General features: G+C 57.1%; 1 protein-coding gene across 2 annotated transcripts; it reads right to left on the bottom strand.

Annotated features, from left to right (window-relative positions):
• Positions 1 to 8,364: 8,364 nt before the first annotated feature.
• LOC144273655 (interferon regulatory factor 4-like) lies at positions 8,365 to 17,611 on the bottom strand. Of its 2 annotated transcripts, XM_077832337.1 has the most exons (8): positions 17,117 to 17,611; positions 16,449 to 16,635; positions 15,587 to 15,690; positions 15,057 to 15,168; positions 12,910 to 13,029; positions 11,300 to 11,695; positions 10,171 to 10,289; positions 8,365 to 9,087 (listed from the first exon to the last, which is right to left on the bottom strand). In XM_077832337.1, exons 1-8 carry the CDS (start codon positions 17,288 to 17,290, stop codon positions 8,947 to 8,949), a joined length of 1,353 nt encoding a protein of 450 aa, XP_077688463.1. In that variant the 5' UTR covers positions 17,291 to 17,611; the 3' UTR covers positions 8,365 to 8,946. The 2 variants fall into 2 exon arrangements, with proteins under 2 accessions (XP_077688463.1, XP_077688464.1); XM_077832338.1 differs by lacking the exon at positions 12,910 to 13,029.
• Between the last annotated feature and the right edge of the window lie 5,758 nt (positions 17,612 to 23,369).

Genomic DNA, 23,369 nt, shown 5'->3' with positions numbered 1-23,369 from the left:
CCAGCTCCTGCCCTGCTACTTGCAATCTTCAGCCCGGCACAAATATAGTCCTGCTGCCCACACGTCCACCCAGCACCTCTCCTGTGGAGTCCCACAGCGCGCAGTGAGTCAGACCTGTGTGTCACGAGTAAAGCTGGAAGAATGCTGCAAACCCACATTCACTTTCCCCTCTCCTGCTGCTGCTTTCCTCTCCGCTCTGAGCCGTGCCAGGGGCTGCTCCGGGGCTGTCCCACGCTGCATCCTGTCGAATGCCTAGCCTGGAAGCTCTCTGGGTTAGGTCTGGGCCTTTCCGAGAGGGTTTGCAAAGAGCTTAGAAAGGTAGACTAGATCTCGGATGTGGTTTCTGCACACTCTCACTGCCCGGGGGGGGGCTACAAACATGATACAACCCCCACCCCACCCCAGCCCCTGCCCAGGGAACTACTCTTCCTGCTACCTGGAGGGTTTGGAGTGCTATTAACCCTGCCTGCTGGGTGACCCCTTATGCCCACAGCTGGCTGTTGCTCTGGGGCTCAGGCTGCGGTACAGAAACGCCCCATTCCCAGCGTGCTGACCCAGCTCCATCACACGTCGAGCCCGCTGGCATTGAGGGGGCTGAACTGTGCTCAGGCCTGCGGCAGGGTGCAGGTAACACTCACACTGATCCGGAAGCAGGAGATGGGGCTCCGTTGCGTTCTGCCTCAGGCACTCACCTGGCCGCCATCACCGCACAATCTCCCCCCGTGGGGCGGGGCACGGCTCTTATCGCCAGCGTATAGCAGGGGGACAGATGAGCCTAAAGCACAGGGAATCTGAAGCAGAGCAGCCAGCTGCACCAGGGTCTCCCAAGGCCCAGACTTGCAGCCTATCCTCTCTGCGCCAGCCTTCCCCAAGCTGGTTCAGGGCACTGGCCTGCTGGAACTGCAGATGGGCGCGATCTCTCTCCCTCCACCCCATCCCTGTGTCCTGACAAATGGAGATCAGGACCTACGTTCACTAGGGGCAGTTCTGGGGGCAGGTGAGCGAGCCCCACCCAGGGGATGGGGTGGTTGTGGCCCCTCCCAGCAGCCCTGCCCGGGAGGAAGGGGCAACATGGCTTCTGCCAGCTGAAAGTGGAACCAGCTAAAGGAAGTAGGATTCCTCCCCGCTATCCCCCGGGTGCAGAGGAAGCCATGTGCTGCCCCAGGAAGCGCCATTGCCATAAGGGGCACTTCCAGGTGGGTGGCTGCAGCGAGCTTTGCCCTTCATGGCTTAGTTCATTATTTGATTCAAAATCATTGTTAGGACGCCCTTTCTGCCCCCCGGCAAGTGCAACACAAACACCAGCCTACTCTGCCTGTGTCTGGGGTGGGCACGGCCACAGCGCTGGGCCTTGCAAGTCCCCGAGACGCACGTGTCCGTGTCCCTGTTTTACAGAGGTGGTCTCAGCCATGCCGAGATGGACAGGCACTTTTCCAAAGGTGCCCATTGATTTTACATCCCATCATCGCTGGGTGCCCAGCTTGAGCCACCTCGCAGGTGCCTGGTTTCCTGGAGCTGCCGAGCACCCGCCACCCTCCCAACATCGGCATCTTTACAGTGTCTCCATTTAGGCCAACAGCACTAGTCATGCTGGAAAATCTGGGCCACCGGCCTTAGCGCTGGGCCTAGACTCCTCAGTGGTGAGCTGGGATTTGAATTCAGCAGCTCATGACCTAGGTTTCACCCAGCAGCCTGCACTCCTCCCTCTGAGGAACAACCGCCCGAGGCCCCATGTGACTCTGAGGTGTCTACCCTGGTGTGTAAGCCCCATTGCAGCACAGAGAGCCGACGGCAGAAACCTTCTTACAGTACAAACCACATGCGTCCCTTTAACACTCTGCTTTAGAGAGGCCAGTAAAGCCCCCGGGGCTGGGTCCCCGTGCCATGCTCCTGCAGGGGTGAGTGGAGAACACCGCTGGTGCCAAGAGGTGTAAATGACAAGTCAGGGTGCAGGGCACGGGAGAACCAGCTGACCCCAAGCAGCACCTTCTCCCCCCACCTCCACCTCTTCAGTCCCACCTGCCCTTCGCATGATGCTCCCGGGCCGCCGAGGCAGAGACACCGAGGCGAGACGCAGTTGGGGGATGTGTTTTATTCCACGAGCCAGGACACAGTTCCATTCAGCCCCTGTCTCCCATGCAGGGTTCTAGTTTCGTGGGATAACAGCCACGGCAAAAGGATGCTGGCAGCAGGTGGTACGGTACCCAAAGTGATTTCTCCTGGGAGCCAGGGTCCCTCTTAGCTCCATCAGGCAGTCACCACTGGGCAGGAAGCAGTAGGAGAGAATAACTTACATGGAGAGTCCCTTCCTTGGCGTCAGCTCTCCAAAGGGCAGGTGGAATGGCCAGGGTGTCCTGGGCACAGCGGTGGGTGGCAAGAATGGCTGTGAGGGCACAGTCTGTCCTGGGCAGGGCCTGTCACTCAAAGAAGAACATGCCAGGTGTCCTGTAAAGACAGTGGGGGAGTCCCAGCTGGTAACCATTCCCTCCTGGCAGGGAGAACGGGCTCCCACCCCACGACTCCTTCTGCTCCCCCTGCAGCTGGACGGCGGGTCTGAAGGGGGGCGGCTGGATGGGGGTCACAGGAGCTGTGCTCGGTGACGATGTCAAGAGGTGCTCCAGGGCCGAGTTGCACGCCCTCTCGTTCATGCAGAAGCTCAGCGCCTGCACCCGGCACTGGTAGTTCCCGCCCAATGTGTCAGAGCCCGAGCAGCCGAAGGAGCTGAAGACGGGCAGTGTCGGCTTGATATAGCTGTCGCCTTCGAAGGAGGGAAAGCAGGTTGGCGAAGGCTGCCGGCTGCAGGGCAGCGAGGGCTTGCTGGGCCCCAGCAGGGCTGGGAACACGGGGGCCACCTGGCTGAATGGCTGGGACAGCCCAATGGTGCACGCCCCAGACTCCTTACCCTCCTGTTCACTGTCGGGAGACACAGTCAGGGCTGGTGTGGCTTGAGGCGGTTCCTTGATGTCCCTGGTCAGCTGGGGGTGCTGTTGGGTCACTTGCTCCCCCGGGGCAGTGTATGGGGGCTGAGCTAGCTGGATGGGGGGCTGAAGCCCCCCAAAGACAGTCTCCTTCAGCCGGGGGCTCTCTTGCCCCTGGGTCTCCAGCAGGCGCCCCTCGAGGCCTGGGTAGCAGGGCTGCTTCTCAAAGAGCTGGGGTTTGGGCTCCGGCCCCTCCAGTGGGTACAGACACGCCTGCCTGGGTTTCTGCAGGTATTTCCTAGGGGTCAGCAGGCTGGCCTGGCCTGGCTGCTCTGGGCAATGGATGCTGGGCTCCTTGCTGCCCTGGCCACACTCCTTGGTACCCACGTGGACCTCCAAGGTCAGCGCCTGTCTCACTCCCGTCTGCCCCCCGCACGAGCTGAGCACCTGGCTGGCGGGAGCAGGGGAGGAGTAGTTGCTCTCTGTCTTGATCTCCTCGGCCAAGAGGGCCAAGGGCTGGGGGTGCTGCCGGGCCCGGTACTTGGGCGGTTTCTTCCGCGCCCCCTCCGCCTCGCCCTCCGGCGCCTCCCGCAGGCCGCGCTTCCTGGTGAACCGGCGCCGGCGACGCAGGAAGCTGCCGTTCTCGAACATGTTGTAGCAGTCGGGGTCCAGGGTCCAGTAGTTGCCCTTGCCGGGTTTCTTGTCGTCCCGGGGCACCTTGACGAAGCACTCGTTGAGCGACAGGTTGTGGCGGATGCTATTCTGCCAGCCCTGCTTGTTGTCCCGGTAGAAGGTGAAGCGGCCCATGATGTACCGGTAGATGCCGTTCAGGGTGATCCTCTTCTCCGGGGTGCTCTGGATGGCCATGGTGATGAGTGCAATGTAGCTGTAGGGGGGCTTGGTCGCCTCGCCCATCTGGGTGGGGGCCCCGCTGCCCACACTCGGCCCACTGCTCTGGGGTGGCTCAGAGCTGGGGCATGGAGCTAGCACCATCCCCAGGTTGCTGCAGCCTCCTTGGTCACAGACGGAAGGCAGGATGCGCAGAGAGGAGGCAGGGATGGGATACTCCAATTGCATCCTTCCCGGGCAGGGATCCCTCCCGTCCCGTCCCGTCCAGAGCAGCTGGCCGCTGCGAACTCCCAGCTCCGACTCCTGTGGAAACCCGGTTCCAACTCAGTTAAAACTCCACTGCAGCCCAGCCTCCCGCCTCTGAAAAAGGCGAAAGGGGGCGGAAAGTCCCTCCTCTTGCCCAGAGCGGCATGGGGGCCACCTAGGGCGGAGCGAGGGGCAGTGAGAGCTGATAATCCATCTCCTGTTCGTTCTCCGAGGTTCCTGAGCCAGGCGGCTGGGAGGAAACACAACCAGGCTGCTGGCTGATCCGGCGCACTCAGTACTGCTGTTCCCAGACAGAGTGGGTGGGAAGCAAGGGGTGTGGAAGGGACAGGGAGGGAGGGAGGTGGGAGCTCAGTACCAGGCTTTCTGTCCTCGGGGGAGCCCTGGGGCAAGGCAGCCTGGGTTTTGTGCCCGTGTTCTCTCTGTTCATCCCAGTCTCTGACCCTCACTCACACTCCCTCTTTCGAGGGATCTTAGGGCTCTTTATCTCCATTCACCCCATCTTTTCTGGGGGTCTCAGATCTCCTGGGGATCTGCTCACCCATTTGCTCTCCCCAGCTACGTAAACTGGCTTTGTTAGCGAATGTTTAATGTCCAGTGCCCCCTGCCTGCTCCCCCGCCCCGGCAAGGGAGACTTGGGGAGGGAAGAGAATGGTGTGGGGAGACTTTGGGTTTTTTAGGGGATCCCCAAGGGGAGGAGGAAGGGGGTGCAGAGCTGGCAGTCACCTGGCTGGTTTTTGACCAGCCTGGCTGGTTTTTCTGTGCCCAAGCCGCTTGCCAGTCGGGGGACGTGGCGTGCCAGGTTTTTTGTTACACACAGAGGTAACTTGGCAGCTGGCCACGTGCATTGCAGCGGTGGGCACACCCGGGTCCAGGGGCTGGGGACCGGTTTGGGGTGAGGTAGACCCATTGCCCAGGGGTGGGGCTTGTGGACAGTGGGGTCAGGCTTCTGGAGAAGTGCTGGGGGGGGAGGGAAGGTCTGGTTGGGTGTGAGGGGGCATGGCCAGTGGCCTGTTTTTCTGTGCCTTGGAGGTGGCACCTGAGAGTCAAGGCAAGGCAGGGTAGGGGGAGGCTGCAGGTGTGGGGTAGGCAGAGTGTCGCCATGCACTGGGCTGCTGAGGTCACTGGCACCCTTGGTAAGAAGGAGCTAGTTTGTCCTGGCAGAATAAACTCCTCTAGGCTCCTGGCTCCCTCTGGCGGAGACTTGGGATATTAATAACAGTAGCATTGAGCCCTTCCCTGGGTAAACTTTACAAAGGATACCTACTGAAGTATCATTATCCCCATTTTACAGATGGAGTGGGGAAATGACGCAGTGGGCAGTGCAGTGATTTGCCCAAGGGAACCCAGCAGGCCAGTGGCAGAGCCAGGACTTGACCCTAGACTGGGACTCAGTTGTGCTCAATCCACTAGGCCATGCTGCCTCCCAATCCCTGTTTCTGAGGCCTGGCTCCCTCCCACCTCACTAACCCAAGTGGCTGCTCTCTGCAGCCAGTCCCCGCCTCGCTCTGGGCCAGGTGCTGTCCCCAGGGCAGTCTGGTTCTCGTGTCCGGTAGCCCAGGCCCTGGCTTTGGAGCCCTTCGGGGGAGCATGCCCACTGCCCAGAGACCCCTTTGCAAGGAGCGCTGGTGATTTAACAGCAGGGAGTCAGCACTGGGGATGCGCCCGGCTGGCACTGGGCACCCTGGTGCAGTGGGGTTTTCTCTCTCTGTTGCTCACCCAGCTGTTTCCTGAGGTTTATGCTTCTCGTTTTCCCTGATTTACTCTCCACAGGGTCTCCTTGCTGTGCTCACCACGAGACTCTACCCGTGGGGTAGCATCTGGGGGCCTCCCACCCTCTGACAGGCTCAGCCCTGCAAGCACAGCTGTGCCCATCTCTGGGCACTCTTGTGGAAGGAGTCAGTGACAGCCTCTCCCAGGGAGTGAATCTCAGGGCAAGCTCTTGCAGTCACACATTCCTGACTTTTCTAGCATTTCCCTGGTGTTGGGCCAGGTCCTGTCCAGGGCCCAGCTAACCCCACCGCTGTGCGGCTGGTGCCTGGCAGTCAAAGGAGAAGGGACGGGGGAACGAGTGCAGTGCCTTGTGGGTAGGCTGGAGAATGAGCAAGTGGTAGGACGGAGAGGTTGGAGGGGAGGCATGTGGAGGCCCCGTGAGTAGGACAGCAGGTGACGCGTGTGTGACGAAGTGGGACTGTTCTTAATGTTTCCTCTGAATAGTGTGGGGGTGCCTCAGTTTCCCCTAGGCAGTTCTTAAGTATCTAGGTGGTGGGGTAAGGGTGTATGATCACTGCAGAGCCCTAGAGGGCAGGTGTGTGCAGGGGTCTGGACACAGAGAATGGCTGACACCCTGTTTCCTGGCCACTGATGGCCTGGGCCCTTCCCCGCTGCAAGGTGAGAGAGAAAGGGTTGGAGAACAAAGGAATCAGGTGATCTCCTGGCTCGGGAAAGGAACGAAGCCCAGAGGAGGAGAGGCTGGAGGGAGTTTTCAGTTTGGGGCTGGCTGGGACATGAAGTGAAGGGCAGACGTGGTTGTCTGGCTCACTGCCCCCCAAAATGGACCCAGCTGAGGGGTCCTGTTCTCTGCACCTGCAAGCTCTGTTTTAGACCATGTTCCTGTCGTCTAATAAACCTCTGTTTTACTGGCTGGCTGAGAGTCACGTCTGACTGCGGAGTTGGGGGGCAGGACCCTCTGGCTTCCCCAGGACCCCGCCTGAACGGACTCGCTGTGGGAAGCGCACGGAGAGGCAGAGGAGGCTGAAGGCTCCGAGGTCAGACCCAGGAAGGTGGAAGCTGTGTGAGCTGTGTGTCCTGAAGACAGGCTGCTCCCAGAGAGGAGACTTCCCCAGAGTCCTGCCTGGCTTCATGGGGAGCAGTTCCAGAGCATCGCCCGGGGACTCCGTGACAGCGTGGCTGGGGGAGCTGAAGCGAAGGTGAGCGGGAGCCCAGATGGAGAGGGAGGCCAGGCGTGCAGGACAGGGACGAGGGCTGCCCCACAGGCAGCGTGTTAAGACTTGGCCTGGAATGCAACGAGCCCAGCAAGCCGCTGCTCTGCCTCCGGGTTGTACAGCAGGGCCAGGGGCCAAGGCGCCTTCGCTCCCCTGGGAAAGGACACGAGCAATCCAGGGCAGAGCCAGGTGCTCGCAGAGCTCCCTCAGGGTTGAAGTTGATGAAAACAGGAGGGGGCGCTCTCACTGTGGAGGGGGTGAGTGCTGCTTACCCAAGGCAGGAGGAGGAAGGGGTGCTCCCTTGTGAGCTGCTCGTCACCCCCGCTGCCCGCCCCCTCCCCAGAAAGTCTCCCCAAGGCCATGTGGGGGAAGGGGGAGAACCCTTCTCTGCGAACCTCCACTCTCAAATTCACATGCTGGCTGCTGCAAGCCAAGAGGCGTCTGCTGAGGCAAAGCCAAGCGTGCTGCCTAGGCTACACTCAGGCTTGAGCCGGCGCGCCCCCCTCCCCTGTCTAGCCCCTGCTCTGTGCCCCTCTTGGCCAAGCCAAGAGCAAAGCTGAAATACACTGGGGGGGAACCGGCTCCTCTGGTGCTGCCCTTGGGCTTGCAGCTGGGGCTTTGACATGCCTGTGACCTTGCCTGGGAGGAGGAGTCCCTGCAGCAGGCTCAGCCAGTAAGGATCCTGTGCCCATTTTCAAAGCGCTTTGCGAAGGGCGTCCAATCAGCCCAGTGATCGGGGAGGCAGTAATGTCCCCTTGTTACAGAGGGGGAAACTGAGGCACGGAGCAGGGATGTGACACACTCAAGGGCACACAGTCACTACCAGGGCTGGGGTTAGACATCAGGAATTCACAGCTTCCAGGCCCAATCCATGCGCTGACGCCAGCCTCTCACCACAGAGGATGGAGCCATCCCAGGAGCTGGGCACTGAACCACCCAACTGGGCACAGGGCACCTCAGAAAGTTTCTTCAGGCCATGTCCCCAGGTGGCGAAGAGGAGCCCTAGGCCACCCCGGCATTGATCCCAGGAACCTGGCAGAGGCAGGCCAAGGGAGCGCACTCATCTCCCAGCTGGGAGAGCCAGGCCTGTGATCCCCTGGGGAATGAGCCCTCACTTTAACCTCTCCTCAGACCCTGAGCTAATGGCTGCTGTGGCCCAGCTGCTCCTGCCTGCTCTCCGCTAGATGGCACCTACCAGCCGCAAAGCCACTGCGGGGAACTCCCTCTCCTGATCAGCCAGTGCCTTCAGCAGGGAATTTCAGTGCAGCTGCTCGGGGCTGAACGCACCTTCCCTGTGGCACCAGCAGGGGCTACTGGGCCCTAGATTCAGTTTGGAGCTATTGCTCCCCAGCCCGGGGTGGGGGAATAGAGGTAAGTTTTACTGTCTCTGTTTTACTTTATTGTCATCAGCTGCTCTGAACCCACTGTCCTGCCCTGAGCTCTGTGCTACTGACCCAGAGCGGTTTTATTCACAGCCATTTCGGAAGGGCAGGTTTCTAGGGTCACAGAACTAACCATCACCCTGCTTCAACCAGAGACATAAAATCACAGTTGCCAGGGTACAAAAATCAACACTTCTTCTGTATCAGCGTAACCCGCCATGTCCCAAATCCCGTGTCGTATTCCAGCAGAGCAATGTCACAGCTATCCTGCCACACATTAGTCTGGGCTGACGTCCCCATGCCTGAGCTCCGGATAAAGATCATGCTCCCCCCAGAGAGGGGCTAATGCCAATAGCTCTACAGGGCCGATTCCAGGGTTACCGCCGTCGATCTATCCCAGGCTCTAGTCCTTATGTGCAGAGGCTGGCTGGGTCACTCCATGCTGTGTTTTGCAAGGCTACTCCCGGGTTATAGGGCCTCCACTAGAGACAGGGCTAGTGGGGGGTGTGTGAGGTGGGCACGATCTTTTCCACGCTACACGAGCTCGAGTGTGAGTGGGGTCGAGGCACGTCTTCCTCTACCAGGGGCTCAGGGCTGGCACAGCTGTTTCAGGATCTGGGTGATGTGGCTGGAAGCATCAGTGGCATGCAGCTGTGAGGAGTCGCGCTGTGACAGTGGCCCCATGCGCTGGGCATGAAGGAAGAGCTCCCGTGCAAACACGGGCTCAACCTGCAATGCAAGGGCGCAGTTGGGTCATTGCAGGCAGACAGGCCCTGCAGCACACCCCGGTCACCTCCCTCACTCCCCGGCACTCAGTGGCTGCCCGTTCTAGCACGCACCGACCTGGCGAGCTGACTGTGCACTCCTGCATGCCCAGCACACGGTGTGCTGGGGTCTACGAAACCTCTGGGCGGCCGGAACTCAGGCTTCCTCTCCAGCCAGCCAGCATGCCCTGCAGCAGCCTGTGTCGGAGCTGCCGGGTGCCGGGTGCTGCTCTACCCTGCTTTGTTCCAGGGCTCAGGAGCATGATTTACAAAGTAAAACTATTTCCTCATGTTTATTTCCCACCCCCCACTGTTCCTCACACGTTCTTGTCAACAGCTGGAAATGGCCCACCTTGATTATCACTACAAAAGGTTTTTTTTCTCTCCTGCTGGTAATAGCTCCCCTTACCTGATCACTTACAGTGTGGAGGGTAACACCCATTGTTTCATGTTCTCTGTGTATATAAATCTCCCCACTGTATTTTCCACTGCATGCATCCGATGAAGTGAGCTGTAGCTCATGAAAGCTTATGCTCGATTAAATTGGTTAGTCTCTAAGGTGCCACAAGTCCTCCTTTTCGATTTACAACCCGCCGCTCAGGGCAATGGGGGACAGCCATGGAGACTTGGTTAGTAAAGAGCTGACGAGAGGGAGCCCGAAGGAGAGAACTGGCAGCCCATGTTCCTCCCCCACAGAGGCGTCAACTCCAGAGCTCAAGCACCATGGGAAAACATAGGGGGTGCTCAGCACCCACCAGCCACAGTGGCTCTGTGGCCCCAGGGCTGGTCACTGATCAGTGAGCGGCTGGCAGGCGGTGCCCGGGGGAGGGGTGAAGAGGAGCTAGAGGTGGGTGGGCGGGGTGGAGACCTGGGAGGTGGAGCCAAGGCAGGAAGAGGCGGAGCAAGGGCGGGGCCTCAGGGCAGAGCAGGAGAAAATGAAAGTATGGGCTTGTGCCCCACCCTGGAGTTCACAGGGGCCATGTGACAGACCCCGGACAAACAGCCAGCCAAGTCCAGCAGAACCCCCACGGCTGCCCCAGATACTCACATGGGCCATGATGAGCTTCTGAAAGTTCTGGCTTGGGGTGGGGGGATACTCCTCTCCGAAGCACAGGCGGATCTGATACTGGGGCATGGGCTCCCCACGACTCAGGTAGCTCCGTAGTTCTGAAACCCACAAGCATTTCCAGCCATGACTTGGCGCGCTCTCAATAGCCTGGCACACGCGGCCGGGGCTGGGCAGACCCTGCCCAGGGGGCTGATGGAAACACGACAGTCCAAAGGTCTGCACCGGGGGAGCACCCTGCAAGGTCACTGGATCTTGGGGCACAGAGAGATTTCACTGGGTCATGCACAGTCCTCAGGGGGAAGGCATGGATCTCTTCGAGGGAGGGAGGGAGACAGCAGCAGGGGTGGGACTCATGCTAGTCCTCTCCCTGGGCCGTAGAGCCAGCGGGCTCCTTACAACTCCCAAATGGGGGTCTCAGTGGGAAGAAACCCGTGGGTCATACTGGTTCATCCTGTCCGAAAGCTTTGACCTCCCAGGTCACTACAGGTTTCAGAGTAGCAGCCGTGTTATTCTGTATCCGCAAAAAGAACAAAAGGACTTGGGGCACCTTAGACACTAACCAATTTATTTAAGCCTAAGCTTTCGTGAGCTACAGCTCACGGATGCATCCGATGAAGTGAGCTGTAGCTCACGAAAGCTTATGCTTAAATAAATGGGTTCGCCTCTAAGGTGCCACAAGTCCTCCTTTTTAGGTCACTCCAGTGCATCGCAAGGCAACTCAGAACTCCCCGGCCCAGCACAGAGCGAGAACTCCTGCTCCTCGAACACGGGCTCTTAGCACTGGAGCCCAAGGAGAAATGCTGCTGGCAGTGCAGGGCACATAAGACACAGCTGAGTGGCTCTGATTCAACCCAGCACAGGCTCGCCAGGCACAGACATTCCAGCCAGTTCAGTCCCATATTCCCTGTTCTGTAACGTACTAGCGAACAAGCGCCTCCCAGGCCCTGGTCACTGAGGCAAAGAGCAAGTGCCCAGTGACTAGGGCAGGACGAGGTGGGCTGTATGCTCCTCTCTTCCCCCATGCCCTTTGCCCAGGTCTCCCAGCCTCCCCGAGCACGTCACTGCCATGCCCTTGAGCTGCCCCCGGGCACGCTGAACGGGCACGTACGCTGCAGGAACTGCTGGGTGTCCAGGAGCTTGTAGGTTTTCTCCCGCTCCAGCTTGTTGGGTCGGTTGCTGTGAGGCGCCATGGGCCCGTTCCAGTATACCCTGCCCTGGCACTGCCGCTTCATGAAGACGCCTTCGGGGGCCACCCACAAGAGGACGCCCCGGTCCAGGTGGGGGAGAAGCCGTTCCAAGACGCCCGTCACGCCCGCCATCCTGCTGTCGCCGGTCAGCGGGCGGGGAGAGGGGAACTGGATCTGCTCCATGGAGGATGGGCCGTAGAGCCGCTCGTTGTCAGCCGGCACCAGGCGGTAGGTGATGCGGCAGCCCTCAGCAGTGCGGGTGGTGAACTCCTTCACCAGCACGTCGCGGTAGTAGAGGCGGACATGCAGCCAGCAATCTGGGGGAGTGGGGGAGGGAAGAGGGGTCAGGAAGTAGGGAAGCTCCCAGGGACAATGAATGAAAGTTGGGGGCCAGTGGGTCGCAGGAACCCAGTATCTGGGTCACTGACACTCAGTCATAGCCAGGGCACTGAACGGGCCCCTCGGCCACTGATGGCCCTGGGCCCAGCTCCCCGGCTCAGACAGAGCCAAGCGACCTCCCGGCAGCAAACCCAGGGAACCACCTGGAGGCATGGACGGGGCTGGAAGGCAGCCCAGTGCTGCAGGGCTCTAGAGCGCCGGTTAACATCCCCTGCTTCATGCCGCCTCAGCAGCAAACCGCCCCAGCCTGCCGGGGGGGAGCGGTCAGTGTGCTGTGCTGCGAGGAGCTGGGACCACGTGCTCAGCGCTGCCCTGAACCACGGAGCAGGTCGGGGCCCTGCCCCCAGCTGAGCTGGGCGTTGCTCCTGGGGGGAGCTTGCAGCAGTGGAGGGTGGAGCGGGAGACCTGCCGGCTGCCTGCCTAGAGTTAGGCCAGGAGGTGTTGTGGAGGGGAGGAGGGATGTCAGTGCTGGGGCCAGCCCCTCCCAGACGTGGGCCAGGCCTTGGAGCTTAGGCACCGTTAGCTGGAACGGCAAGCACCTGGTGCTGTGAGGGGCAAGTCCAGTTGGCAGGAAACCCAGCCGGGCCCAGCTTGCCCCGGATGTGAACACCCGCCCCCACGCGAAGGCAAAGCCAGGCAGAGCGGGATTTACACTCCCTTCCCGATTCTGGGCTGCTGCAGGGACCATCTGGTAAGTTAGAGCATCCCCAGGGTTGCGAGCTGCTGCTCGGTGTTTGTGTTGGGGGAAGGGGAAAATGAAGGGTAAGCCCCTAATTCCCCTGTGTGAACATGCTTAATTGAAAAACCAGAATGTGCCTCGGAAGGGACAGAAAGCCAGGGGTCAGCCCTTGATCCCATGTCCATGCTGGAGCCCTGGTAGGTGTGTGCACATCTCTCCAGCCAGGACTGGGATCCCTATGGCAGAGCCCCACAGAACCTCAGCACCCAAACTGCAGGAGGGCACTTCAGTTCCCGACGGTCTGGAGACCCCGAGCCCCAGAATCCCAGTGGTGGGTGAAATTCTGGCCTCACTGAAGTCAATGATTTCAATAGGGCCAGGGTCTCCCTCTCTGCCTCCCTCCCCTTTGCAGCAGAGGGGGAGATCCTGGGCTGCCCCCCTCCCCTCCTCTACCTGAGTTGTTGATGTCTGCAGTGGGGACGTGATTGGAGTTGGGATCACCCAGCTGTGGGCTCTGCAGAAAGCGAGCATGTGTTGGGCTCCAGCCACAGAAAATCCCTTTCACCTGATACCCTAGGAACAAAACAGAAACCGAGCTTGCCAAGTTATCCACTCTCAGAGACGGGCCTGGGGCAGTCAGTCCAATGCCCTCTCTTTGCCTCCAGAGAGCAGGGGAGTTTCTCATGAGCACAGCACTTGTTATGGGGTGCCCCGGCTTTTCCCAAGGGTGGGGGCAGAGAGCCTGAGAACTGGTGAGCTCCTCTCTGGCAGTCTCTATGCCCGGCAGGAAAAGCCATCTGGGGAGCAGCGGAGCAGTGCTCAGAATGGCCCATGTTTCCATAGATTTGTGTCAAATCTCTTCTCTCTCCCACCCGTGCAGCCCCACAGAACAGAGTAAGTGTCTGGCTGGGAGAGGGAGAGCAGGATTTAGATGTTCGGTCTGTTAGGCAACTGGGCAACAAACGCCCACGCCTGTAACTCCCTCCCTGTTCTTCCTCTCCCACCCCTGCTGTATTTTCCTCAGCCATGTATGTTCCCGAGATCTACGGAGCATGGGGCTGCTCTGTCTGCATGCACCCGGCATTTCTGACAGCAGCCAGCAGGTTGATTATATGGCTCCCACAGGCAGCTGAAGGAGACTAACAACAGAAAATATTGTGCCCTTCATCCACGGAGCTCAAAGCACTTGCCAAACAGGGCTGGATCAGGGCCCTGAGCGCCCTGTCACGAAGTCCAGTTGCACTCGTTATATGGAGGAGTGGAATGAGGCACCAAGAGGTGACTAAGTAACTTGGCCAAAGTCAAAGAGTGAGTTAGTGGCCGAGCTGGGAACAGAACCCAGGAGTCCTGCCTGTGTTCTTGAGCTCCACTCATTAGACACACTCCCACAGAGGCTCTGAATCGGGAGCTGGAAACCCAGCCAGGCTGACAGCCCTTTGCTCGCTGCTCAGGAAACTCTTAAAAGCCCCTTGAAGTAAACTGATCAAAAGCAGGTTTCCAGGTTCTGGCCAACACACTACCCAGTTCCTTGTAACTCCGCTGCTCTTCACTGCAGAGCAGCTGTGTCCGAGGCAGTGCATGTCAGCGAGCGACGCCTGCATGCGCTGCCGAAATTGTGCACCACAGCAAGCGTTACCCAGCATGTGCTGTAACTCAGTGGCTCTCAACCAGGGGTCGGAAGTACAGGGCCAGCATTAGGAGGTAGCAAGCAGGGCAATTGCCTGGGGCCTCATAGCCCTGGGGAGCCTGTGAAGCTAAGTTACATGCTTCAGCCCCAGGCAGTGGGTCTTGGGCTTCAGACAAGGCTCACAAGTGAAAAACTCAAGGCTCAAGTATCACTGAATAAGTGAAATGTACGTACGGTATTTATATTCCCATTGATTTATTTTATAATTCTATGGCAACAAAGAGAAAGTCAGCACTTTTTCAGTACTAGTGTGGCTGTGACCCTTTTGTATTTTATGTCTGATTTTGTAAGAAAGTAGATTTAAGCGAGGTGAAACTTGGGGGTGTGCAAGACAAATCAGCCTCCTGAAAGGGGTACAGGAGTCTAGAAAGGCTGAGAACCACGGCTATAACTAATAACCCAAGTCAGTGCAGGGACCGGCCGAGGGTATGTTTCTTTCCCAGACTGCTGACAAGAAGCACTGAGTAAAGTGAACCAATTTAGCTCTGAGTTAGGGCATCATCTGTTAGTGTAGCTAGCATCCTGGCTGGAATATAGTTTCAGAGATGGGCAGAGCTACCATGGTTTCAGATCTGGACCCAAAGTGCAGGGGTACTTGGATCGCAGGTTCTGGTCTGTGCCCATGTCTCATAGTGACAGAACTCACTCAATTAAAGGGAACTCTGAAAAAGAGTAGGGGATTCCTGTAATCACTGGGGAACTAGAGGGTATCAGAAGCCACCCCAAGCCCTGGAGGAGTTTGGGCCCAGACTTTAAGGCTCAGGACCATCCCTGGTCAGAAGCAGTGAGGGGAGTGAATAAGAAATGAGTGAAACTAATCTTTAAAAAATCAAAAATAACATCTTTAGCAACTGCTCTCGTGGGTACTGGTAAAGAGATGAGAGGCTGGGAATGGACAAGTCCCCTTCCTTACCCCAGTCTGCCGGATGGCTTGGTAAGTGGGAGACCAGCGGGACTGGAGAAGTCTGGCAGGTCTCCATCAGATCCTTCTTCCCATCCTCTTCCAAACCCGAGGACATGCTAGTCTGGGAGGAAGAGAACAGAACCCATGAGAACAGGACGAAGGGAGGAGTCAAGCAAAGACCTGGGAACCAGGTGACCTGAGTTCCATTCCAGGCTCTCTGGACAAATCACTTCCCTGCTGTCCATGCCTCAGTTTCCCATGTGTAAAATGATGACAGTCCTTGCCTACCTCAAAGCTGTGCTGCAAGGCTCTCAGCTAGATGTTTGTAAAGCTCTTTGAGATCCTTGGATAAAGGGAACTAGACAGGTACAAAGTATCATGAAATGAAAGTAGCCAGAGACCTGCGTGGGGACACCCGTAAAATACCAAGACTTGTTATCAAACCTGGAACCCATGTTCTCTGTGGGGCAGACAAAAGGAGGAAAGAGGACTGGACAAGAGAAAGGTCAGTGCAGATGATAACCTCAACCCACTCGCACCTTGTCTGGCCCGCAGTTAACTCCCATCTCCAGGTCCCCGGGGGCTGGGGGCTGGCTTGCCTGCTGTTCTTCTGGGGGAGGGGACTCCAGGCTGCCTTCCTTCTCTGCAGAGAGAACATGAAATCTGTTACTCGCCTGAGAGCAACAGAGCTGCTGCGAGAATACTTGCCCTCCCTGGGATCACTGCCCAGAAGAACACGACTTCATGCCCTTCCTTTCACTGCAAATTGTGGCTCCAGGAATTGCCTGGAGGAAATCAAACCCAGCACTTCCCCAGCTCCAAGCGACCTCGAATGAGCCCCGAAAAGCTGCGGGACGAAGTTTCCTGCAATGTGAACGTATTCTGTCTGCTAAGTGCTTGGCATTGCTGAGCTACGGGCATGCTCCTCGTAACCTGGACACGCTCCGTCTTCCCACAGCCGGCTTCAGGGGATGCTGAGCGATCGGAAGAGCCGTGCTGTAGAATCAGGACACATTCCCTCTGCCAACGCCCACCCCGGTGGTAGGGAGGGTTTGCTGCTGGAGGTTATTTCCTTCCGAACACGGCCATGCACCAGCATGGGTACTGCCCTGTCTACCTCCCGTGTGGTGCTGGGGATAAGAATGTCCCATTTGGCGTTTAACAGTTCCCATCCCTCAGGCCCAGACCTGGGTGCTATCTGGAAACAAACTAATTTCCCCAGGGCAGACTGGATCCTGGCAGAGGAGGGTTATTGGGAAGGGACCAGCGTAGGGAAGAGTGACTCTGGGTTTGTGGAACAGGAGGGGTGGGAAATGCTTCCCGAAAAGGAACAACAAGACTGTGGCTCCGTCTCAAGTTGGAAGAGGCAACCTCCCTACCGAGGTCCCAGGGACGCCATACCGGGGTCTCTGGCTCCATCCGATAGGATCTGGTACACTTTGTACGGCTCTGAGATGTCCAGCTGGCTTCTTTCGGGGACCTCCTGAAAATCGGTGCTTTTGTTCAGGGCGCACCGGAGGCGGGTTTTCCAGGTGGAGGGGTCTGCCTTTGTTCCTTCCTGGTACTTCCCCTTGTAGACAGCCCAGGCCTGCAATGCAAGGAAACGGGCAAAAGCTGCCCCGCACTTCACCCTGCAACCACGGGAGGTGCCCCCCCCGCGAGACTCTTCTGGGCCGGCCCATGACCAGGCAGGTCACAGCTTAGCAGGTGCCTAGCACGGCGCAGGTGCATGCTGCCAGGCCTCCAGGAACAGCCTTTGAGAGAAGGGCACCAGCGCCCAGTCCGAGGGGCTGCGGTGGTGCCGGCCAGGGTGTGGATGGCAGGAGGGCTGGGGCGGTGGCAGAGAGCCGGGGCTGGGGGGCGGGCGGTGGGAGAGGCAGAGAAGGGAGGCGCTGGAGCTGATGGAGGGAAGGGAGGAGGGGAGCAGCCGCTGAAGCGTCTCACGCTGCGATTCACCCCACGCCCCAGAGCCTGGCTGCAGGCTCCGATCTCTTTCCCCGGGGACCTGCAGCGCGGCCCCCCGCCGGCCCCGGGGCTCCTGCCCGCCGCCCCAGGTGCCCGCCCGCTACCTTGAAGAGCGCCGCGTCCTGCTGCTGGCGATAGTCCTGCTTGGCGGCGTGTTTCCAGGGGATGCGGAAGATGGTTTTCTCGCGGTTCTCCCAGCGCAGCCCCGGGTACCTGCCGCTGTCGATCTGGGCGATAAGCCATTCCTTGAGCCGCATGTGGCTCCCTGTCTCCGCCATGTGGGCGGCCCTCGCCAGCCGGACCCTGCCTAGCGCCGGGGCCCTGCGCCTCTGCCCGCCAGGGCGCTGCGCCCGGGGCTCTCCGCGGGACCCCAAAGCGCCCGGCCTGGACACCGGCTCCGGGCCCTGCTCTCTGCTCGCGCGGCTCCGCCCGCGACCACCCGGCTTCAGCCGGCGGCCCGAGGGCTGCTCGGCTGCCCCAGGCCCTGCCCTGCGCGCTGGCCGATGCCCGCGGGAGCTGCGGAGCCAGGCGGGCGCGGGGTGAAGCGCCCACGGGGTGCAGACACGAGCTGTGTCCCCGGAGAAGGTGCTGGAGCAGGCAGGACGAAAGCGAAAGAGCTGCGCCGGAGCGATTTCACTTTCTCTTTCCTGCGGGGGCTGCTTTCGGTTTTGTGTAAGGACTAAGGGGCTGGAGCCCCGCGGCCCAGGGGATAAGGGGCTGGACCCCCCATCCCCAAGTAACATGGGTCAAGGAGCACCCCGCTTTCCCGGGACCGTGGAACAGGGGCCTCCAACCTCCAGGGGACTGGGATGGGGATTGTTCTCCCCCAGGTGGCATGGGGCTGGCCAGGGCTGGATTACCCAATAGGCAGACTAAGCACCTACTTAGGGCACCAGCAAAGCAGGGGGCAGGAAAAAAAGTGAGACTTTTTTTGAAAAAAATTGATATTTGATATTTCAAAACAAGCATCAAAGTAATCATCATGGGAAAAATCAGAACTTTGTTAGACTTCCTTACACTGCACTACACACTCCTCCCCCGTTTTTCTGTTCTCTTTTACCACACAAGTCAAGCTCTCCAAGAAAAAGAATTGGATTTGAAAAGGTGTGCAGACCTCTGTCAATCATTAGGAGACCCCTTACACACTTTGAGGAATTCAGAGGAGCAGCCGGTCAGTCTGTATTCGCAAAAAGAACAGGAGGACTTGTGGCACCTCAGAGACTAACAAATTTATTTGAGCATAAGCTACAGCTCACTGCATCAGATGCATTTGAGGAATGATTTTGAAAGATTTGAAGACCTATCAAAAGATGTCTTGCCTGATACTAACTACAAAGAAGCCCAGTCCTGCAAGCGAATCAGGAAAAAACAAGCAAATGATAGCAGTGCAACAGAAACAGCATTGAATCCTAGAGACAAATTTTGCATATCTACTTAGTACACGACAATTGATACGCTTGAAGCTCATATGAAGAGGAGAGGTGAAGTGTACAAAGAAGTATCAAGTAGATTTTCTTTTCTAAACAATATGGACTTATCTGACGAACAATATTCACAAGGTTCCCAAAAGCTCGTTGACTCAGACTCTGCTGACTTGAACATGAATCTCTGTGGAGAAGTACGGCAGTTCCACTGTTATGTGCGTGCAAAGTTTAATGAAACAGGAAAAATGAAATTCAGTCACACTGATCTTCATGGCACAATATTGAAAGGCGGAATACAATGTGTATTTCCAAATGTAGAGATCGCACGACGTATTTTTCTAACATTGATGCTTACTAAGCTCTCTGCAGAATGCTCTTTTTCTCAGCTGAAAAGAACAAAAAACCCTCAGAGAACAACAATGTGTCAGGGCAGACTTGATTCACTTTCCCTATTGTGTATGGAAGCGGACATGCTTCGTCGAATCAGCTTCGATGAACTTATCCAGAATTTTGCAATCAGAAAATCTAGAAAGAAGCTGTTTTAATTTCAGCATACTTGTAAGTTTTGTGTCATTTCGAAAAATAAAATTTTATTTTACGGTATAGCATTGTTTTTATTTTGAATTATATATGAGGGGGGCACCATAATCTTTTCAGTGCTTAGGGCCTCTAAAGGTCTTAATCTGGCCCTGGGGCTGTCACTAGCCAGACGGCGACCCCTGGGTCAGGGCCTAGGTTCTAGCGCCCACGATGTTAGCTCGGTCCATACCTTTGTGGCTGGGACCAGGGCAAGGCTCAGTTACTGCTTCCTGCCGCCTGTAGCGCTCAGGGGGGTGGGGAGCACGGGTAGAACAGCACTGCCTATGCAGGGAAGGTCGCGGCCTGTGACAGCTCTTGAGGAAGAGCCTGTCCTAACCCCATCCACCAACCTGAGTAGAGCCTGGCAGTGCAGCAGTCTCTCCAGGGGCTACCAACAATGGGTTGCCTGCTAGCTGTGGGTCTTTAAGAACAGGTGGGAGGACATTGCATGGCAACCATATGGAAACCTGGACCCAGACCTGGTTGTTGCCTGGGTCCAGGTTTCCCTGTATTTCCTGCAGCTCCTTGCTGAGGCTGAAAGCCAGAGGTGCTGGGTTATTATTGGTCTTCTCCTGTGAACAATCAGCTTTTTCATTTTTTTCATTTTCTATGCAGTAAGGAAAATGCAGCTGGTTTGGCCCTGTGTCAGTCACCAGCCGCTCATTGTAAAGCTACCGTTCATCCCTGTCACCTTCGGAGTTGTCTTGCTCCCCCGCCCCCTAGCCTGAGGCTGTAACTGCGGTTTCAAAATGGGAAACAATGGAGCAAAATCTATAAATAAAAAGGTGACCTTGTCACTGTCAAGCAAGTTACCAAGAGACGGGTGCATTTGGGGCTATAGCTGGTAATTCGCTGACGTGAATCATTGAGCCATTTCCAGCTAGTAACTGGATAATAACGGAAGGAGCCTCCCGCTGAGCCATGGGCATGGACAAGCTCTGAAGGTCAGGCCTGTTTGCCCGTTACTAATGTGTTGGTAATGGAAATACATTCAGGAGCTGGAAGATGACCAGTGCTGGGCCGGCTAGCGTATGGCATTGGCTGTGTCTTCATGGCCAGAAGCAGAACATTGCACAGTGAGAGAGCCCTGTAGTTTTTAGCTCGATGTAGCTAGTGTGACACAGCCATGCCCAGGTGGGTATATTGCTCCATGTCCAGCCATCTTCTAAATATTCCACCCAAGGGAGGACATGTGGGGTCTCTGCTGAAAGCTAAGTCCTGGGCATTGCAAGAGGTTTGCTAGAGGGAAACAGTTTGAGAGCCACATAACACGTATCAGAGTAGCAGCCGTGTTAGTCTGTATTCGGAAAAAGAAAAGGAAAAAGTGGAAAATTTTCCACTGAATGCACCCGATGAAGTGAGCTGTAGCTCACGAAAGCTTATGCTCAAATAAATTGGTTAGTCTCTAAGGTGCCACTAGTCCTCCTTTTCTTTTTACATAACACGTAGAATATTATGTTCCAAATCCACTGGGAATGCAACCTGTCACCTGACGAGAGGGAGGCTGAGAGCTGACCCAATCAACATGGGAACAGTGAGCACCCGTGGAGACAGCCTGTATTTACTGTCTCAGCAAGATGCAGGCTGGAGGGTTTACAAAGACAAATGAACCCCACGAGAGTTCTAGCTGGAGGGGGCTACCTGGGCTAAGAGACAATAGTTGTGATTGTGTAAGAGCACCGGAAATGGCCCAAGTGGTTTCAGTTACAGAGGAGTGACTTGACCAGCCGGCGCTGTCTCATGAAAGTTGAGTCCTAGCTTCTGGAACTAGAACAGTGCTGCGAGAAATGACCCGTGGGTGAGAAATACCTCGTCAGACAGGAAGGTAATTTGGTATGAAGTACTGGCTACAGCGTGCAGTTTACGTTGCTCTTTCCCCGTACCCTCATGTTTCCAAGTCCTTCTCCTTGCTTTCAGCTGAATCTCTATTTCCAGCTCTGTTAAATGGTCCAAGGATGTCTGTCTGCCCTGGCACTTCACAGCCCTCATCATTTTCGGTAAGACTCGCTGGCCCATTCAGTCCTTGAGCAACACCATCACCACTTAGTGCTGGTTCTGATGCTGGTTTGTGTGAGGTGGACACTTTGGCCCATACAAATTTGTCAGAGCCCCACCAGACTCATTTGGCACAGCCCCGTGACAGGGTGCGCTGACCCCTGCTGGAGCAGGGAAACAAGGGGTTAATTCCCAGCAGGGCCTGGCCTGGAACCTGTTACTTGCCATTTGGTGTGAGAAAGCTTTCAGCTGGTGGGCATTTAACCAGGAACAGGATGGAAGCGAGGGAAGAGCTTACTCAGAGGGGAAGGGGACTGGACAGGAACAAAGCCAGAAGACCTGGCATGTCCCAGGACTGGACTCTCCCTGGAGAGGCTGCAGGTGAGAGGCTCAATCGCGGGTTCTGTTTGTTGGAAAGGCTGGAAGGAGCCTGCCAGGGTGGTTGCTGGCCTTTGGGGGCTGGGGCTGTAGTTTTCCTTGGGATGTTTGTTCTGTCCTTACTGGGGAGCCGGATGCTGACATTCCAGGGAGCCCTGCTCCAGCCCTCAGAGTGGCACATTTTAGTCATCACCAGCAACCAAGAGGCCAAAGGCTCGTGTCCCGCTGGTGCCCAGCAGGGAAGTGCCATTTCACGTCTCTGCCTGACCCGGGCCTGGCTAGATGCTTTTCAGTTCTGAGTAAGAGAAAGTAGCCTGAGGTCTGAGGGGGCAGGTGTGGGGCTCCTGAAACCCAACCAGCTCATTTCAATGGAAATCATTGAAATGAATAAGCCACGGCACGCCCAGGCTGACTGACACCCTTGTGTTCCCCCATCTGTCCCCATGTGCCATAGACTCCAGGGCTCTGTTGATCTGGCTTTGGATAGAGACCACTGGGCTCTGGAGACACTGAGACCTGCCCAGCCTGCTCTCCGGGGCCCCTGTGCATAGCTATGGGTGCTAATTGTGCTTGGGTTAGCAATGGGCCTCCCCATGCTGTTTAACTGGGCCTGACCCTGTGCAGTGTGGAGAAGGGGCAATGAGCCTCTCTGCAATGGACCGTGCGGATGGACCAGCAAGAGACACCCCCACCCCCGGACTTCAGTAGGCTTCAGTGCTTCTTTGAAACATCTTTAAGTGCCAGGGGACCTGTTCAATCAGCCCTGCCTGTGCCATCATTAGCTGCCTTCCCTAAGGGAGCGAGACTCCTCCTGGGTCAGGTGGCAGCATGATGAACTCCTGGGCCTCACAGAAGGGCCGAGAACGCAGTGTGGGGCAGGAACCCCAGAGAGCAAGTTTAGCCTGGGAGTCAGCGTTCTGTCCCAGAACAGAGAGACTTCACGGGAGCCCAGGAGGCTGGGTGGTAGGGGGAAGAACTTTGTGTTGGTCTGGGCTCTCGTTACGTGAAAGGAGTTAAGTTTTAGTGATTTGGCTGAAGGGCTGAGCCATGGCACCAAATCAAGCCTGCGTGGGGAAGGCTGAAGGGCCCCGCCTGGGAGGAGAAAGCTGAGGCAGGGAGTGCCTGAAGCGGCCCTACAAGGCAGGTGGGCCCTAGGACTAGGGTGACCAGATGTCCCAATTTTATAGGAACGGTCCCGATTTTTGGGTCTTTTTCTTATATAGGCTCCTATGACCCCCCCCCCATCCCTGTCCCGACTTTTCATACTTGCTGTCTGGTCACCCTACCTAGGATGGATGCCCAGGCAGACGGGATATGTTTCTGGAGCCCTTGCCACCCCTCTGGCAAGCCGGAGTGTTTCTGATCTGTTCCAGCAGGGTGGGTATTGTACATGGGACACTACTGAGCCAGAGTGATCACTCTCCTTATGGAGTGGGCCTGATCTGGCACCTCCACCCAATCCCACTGAGAGTCAGCTGTACCCCTGCCTGCCTCCCAGGGCCTGCTCCAGCTCCTCTATTTAGCAAAGGCCAGGGGAGCTTTCTATTGATGTCAATGGGACTGGGCTCTACATTGCCAGTGGGTTTGGATGGGTGTACCTGTGGGCAGAGCTAAGACCAAAGGATTTCCTGAAGGATTTGCCTGGCAACGAGGCAACTGCCCTGCAAGTGTCACAGGCCAGGATGCTTCAAATCCCCTACGAGTCACAAAAATGGGGCACTAGGAAAAGCAAATAGTAATAATGTGACAGGTTTCAGAGTAGCAGCCGTGTTAGTCTGTATTCGCAAAAAGAAAAGGAGGACTTGTGGCACCTTAGAGACTAACAAATTTATTTGAGCATGAGCTTTTGCACTGAATGCATCCAATGAAGTGAGCTGTAGCGCACGAAAGCTTATGCTCAAATAAATTTGTTAGTCTCTAAGGTGCCACAAGTCCTCCTTTTCTTTTTAGTAATAATGTGGAATCCCTCCCACCTTGGTCT

This window comes from Eretmochelys imbricata, chromosome 13 (assembly GCF_965152235.1).
Source record: "Eretmochelys imbricata isolate rEreImb1 chromosome 13, rEreImb1.hap1, whole genome shotgun sequence".
Taxonomy (NCBI): Eukaryota; Metazoa; Chordata; order Testudines; family Cheloniidae; genus Eretmochelys; species Eretmochelys imbricata.
The sequence above is the reverse complement of the archived record's forward strand: the minus strand, read 5'-3'. Positions and strand labels throughout refer to the sequence as shown.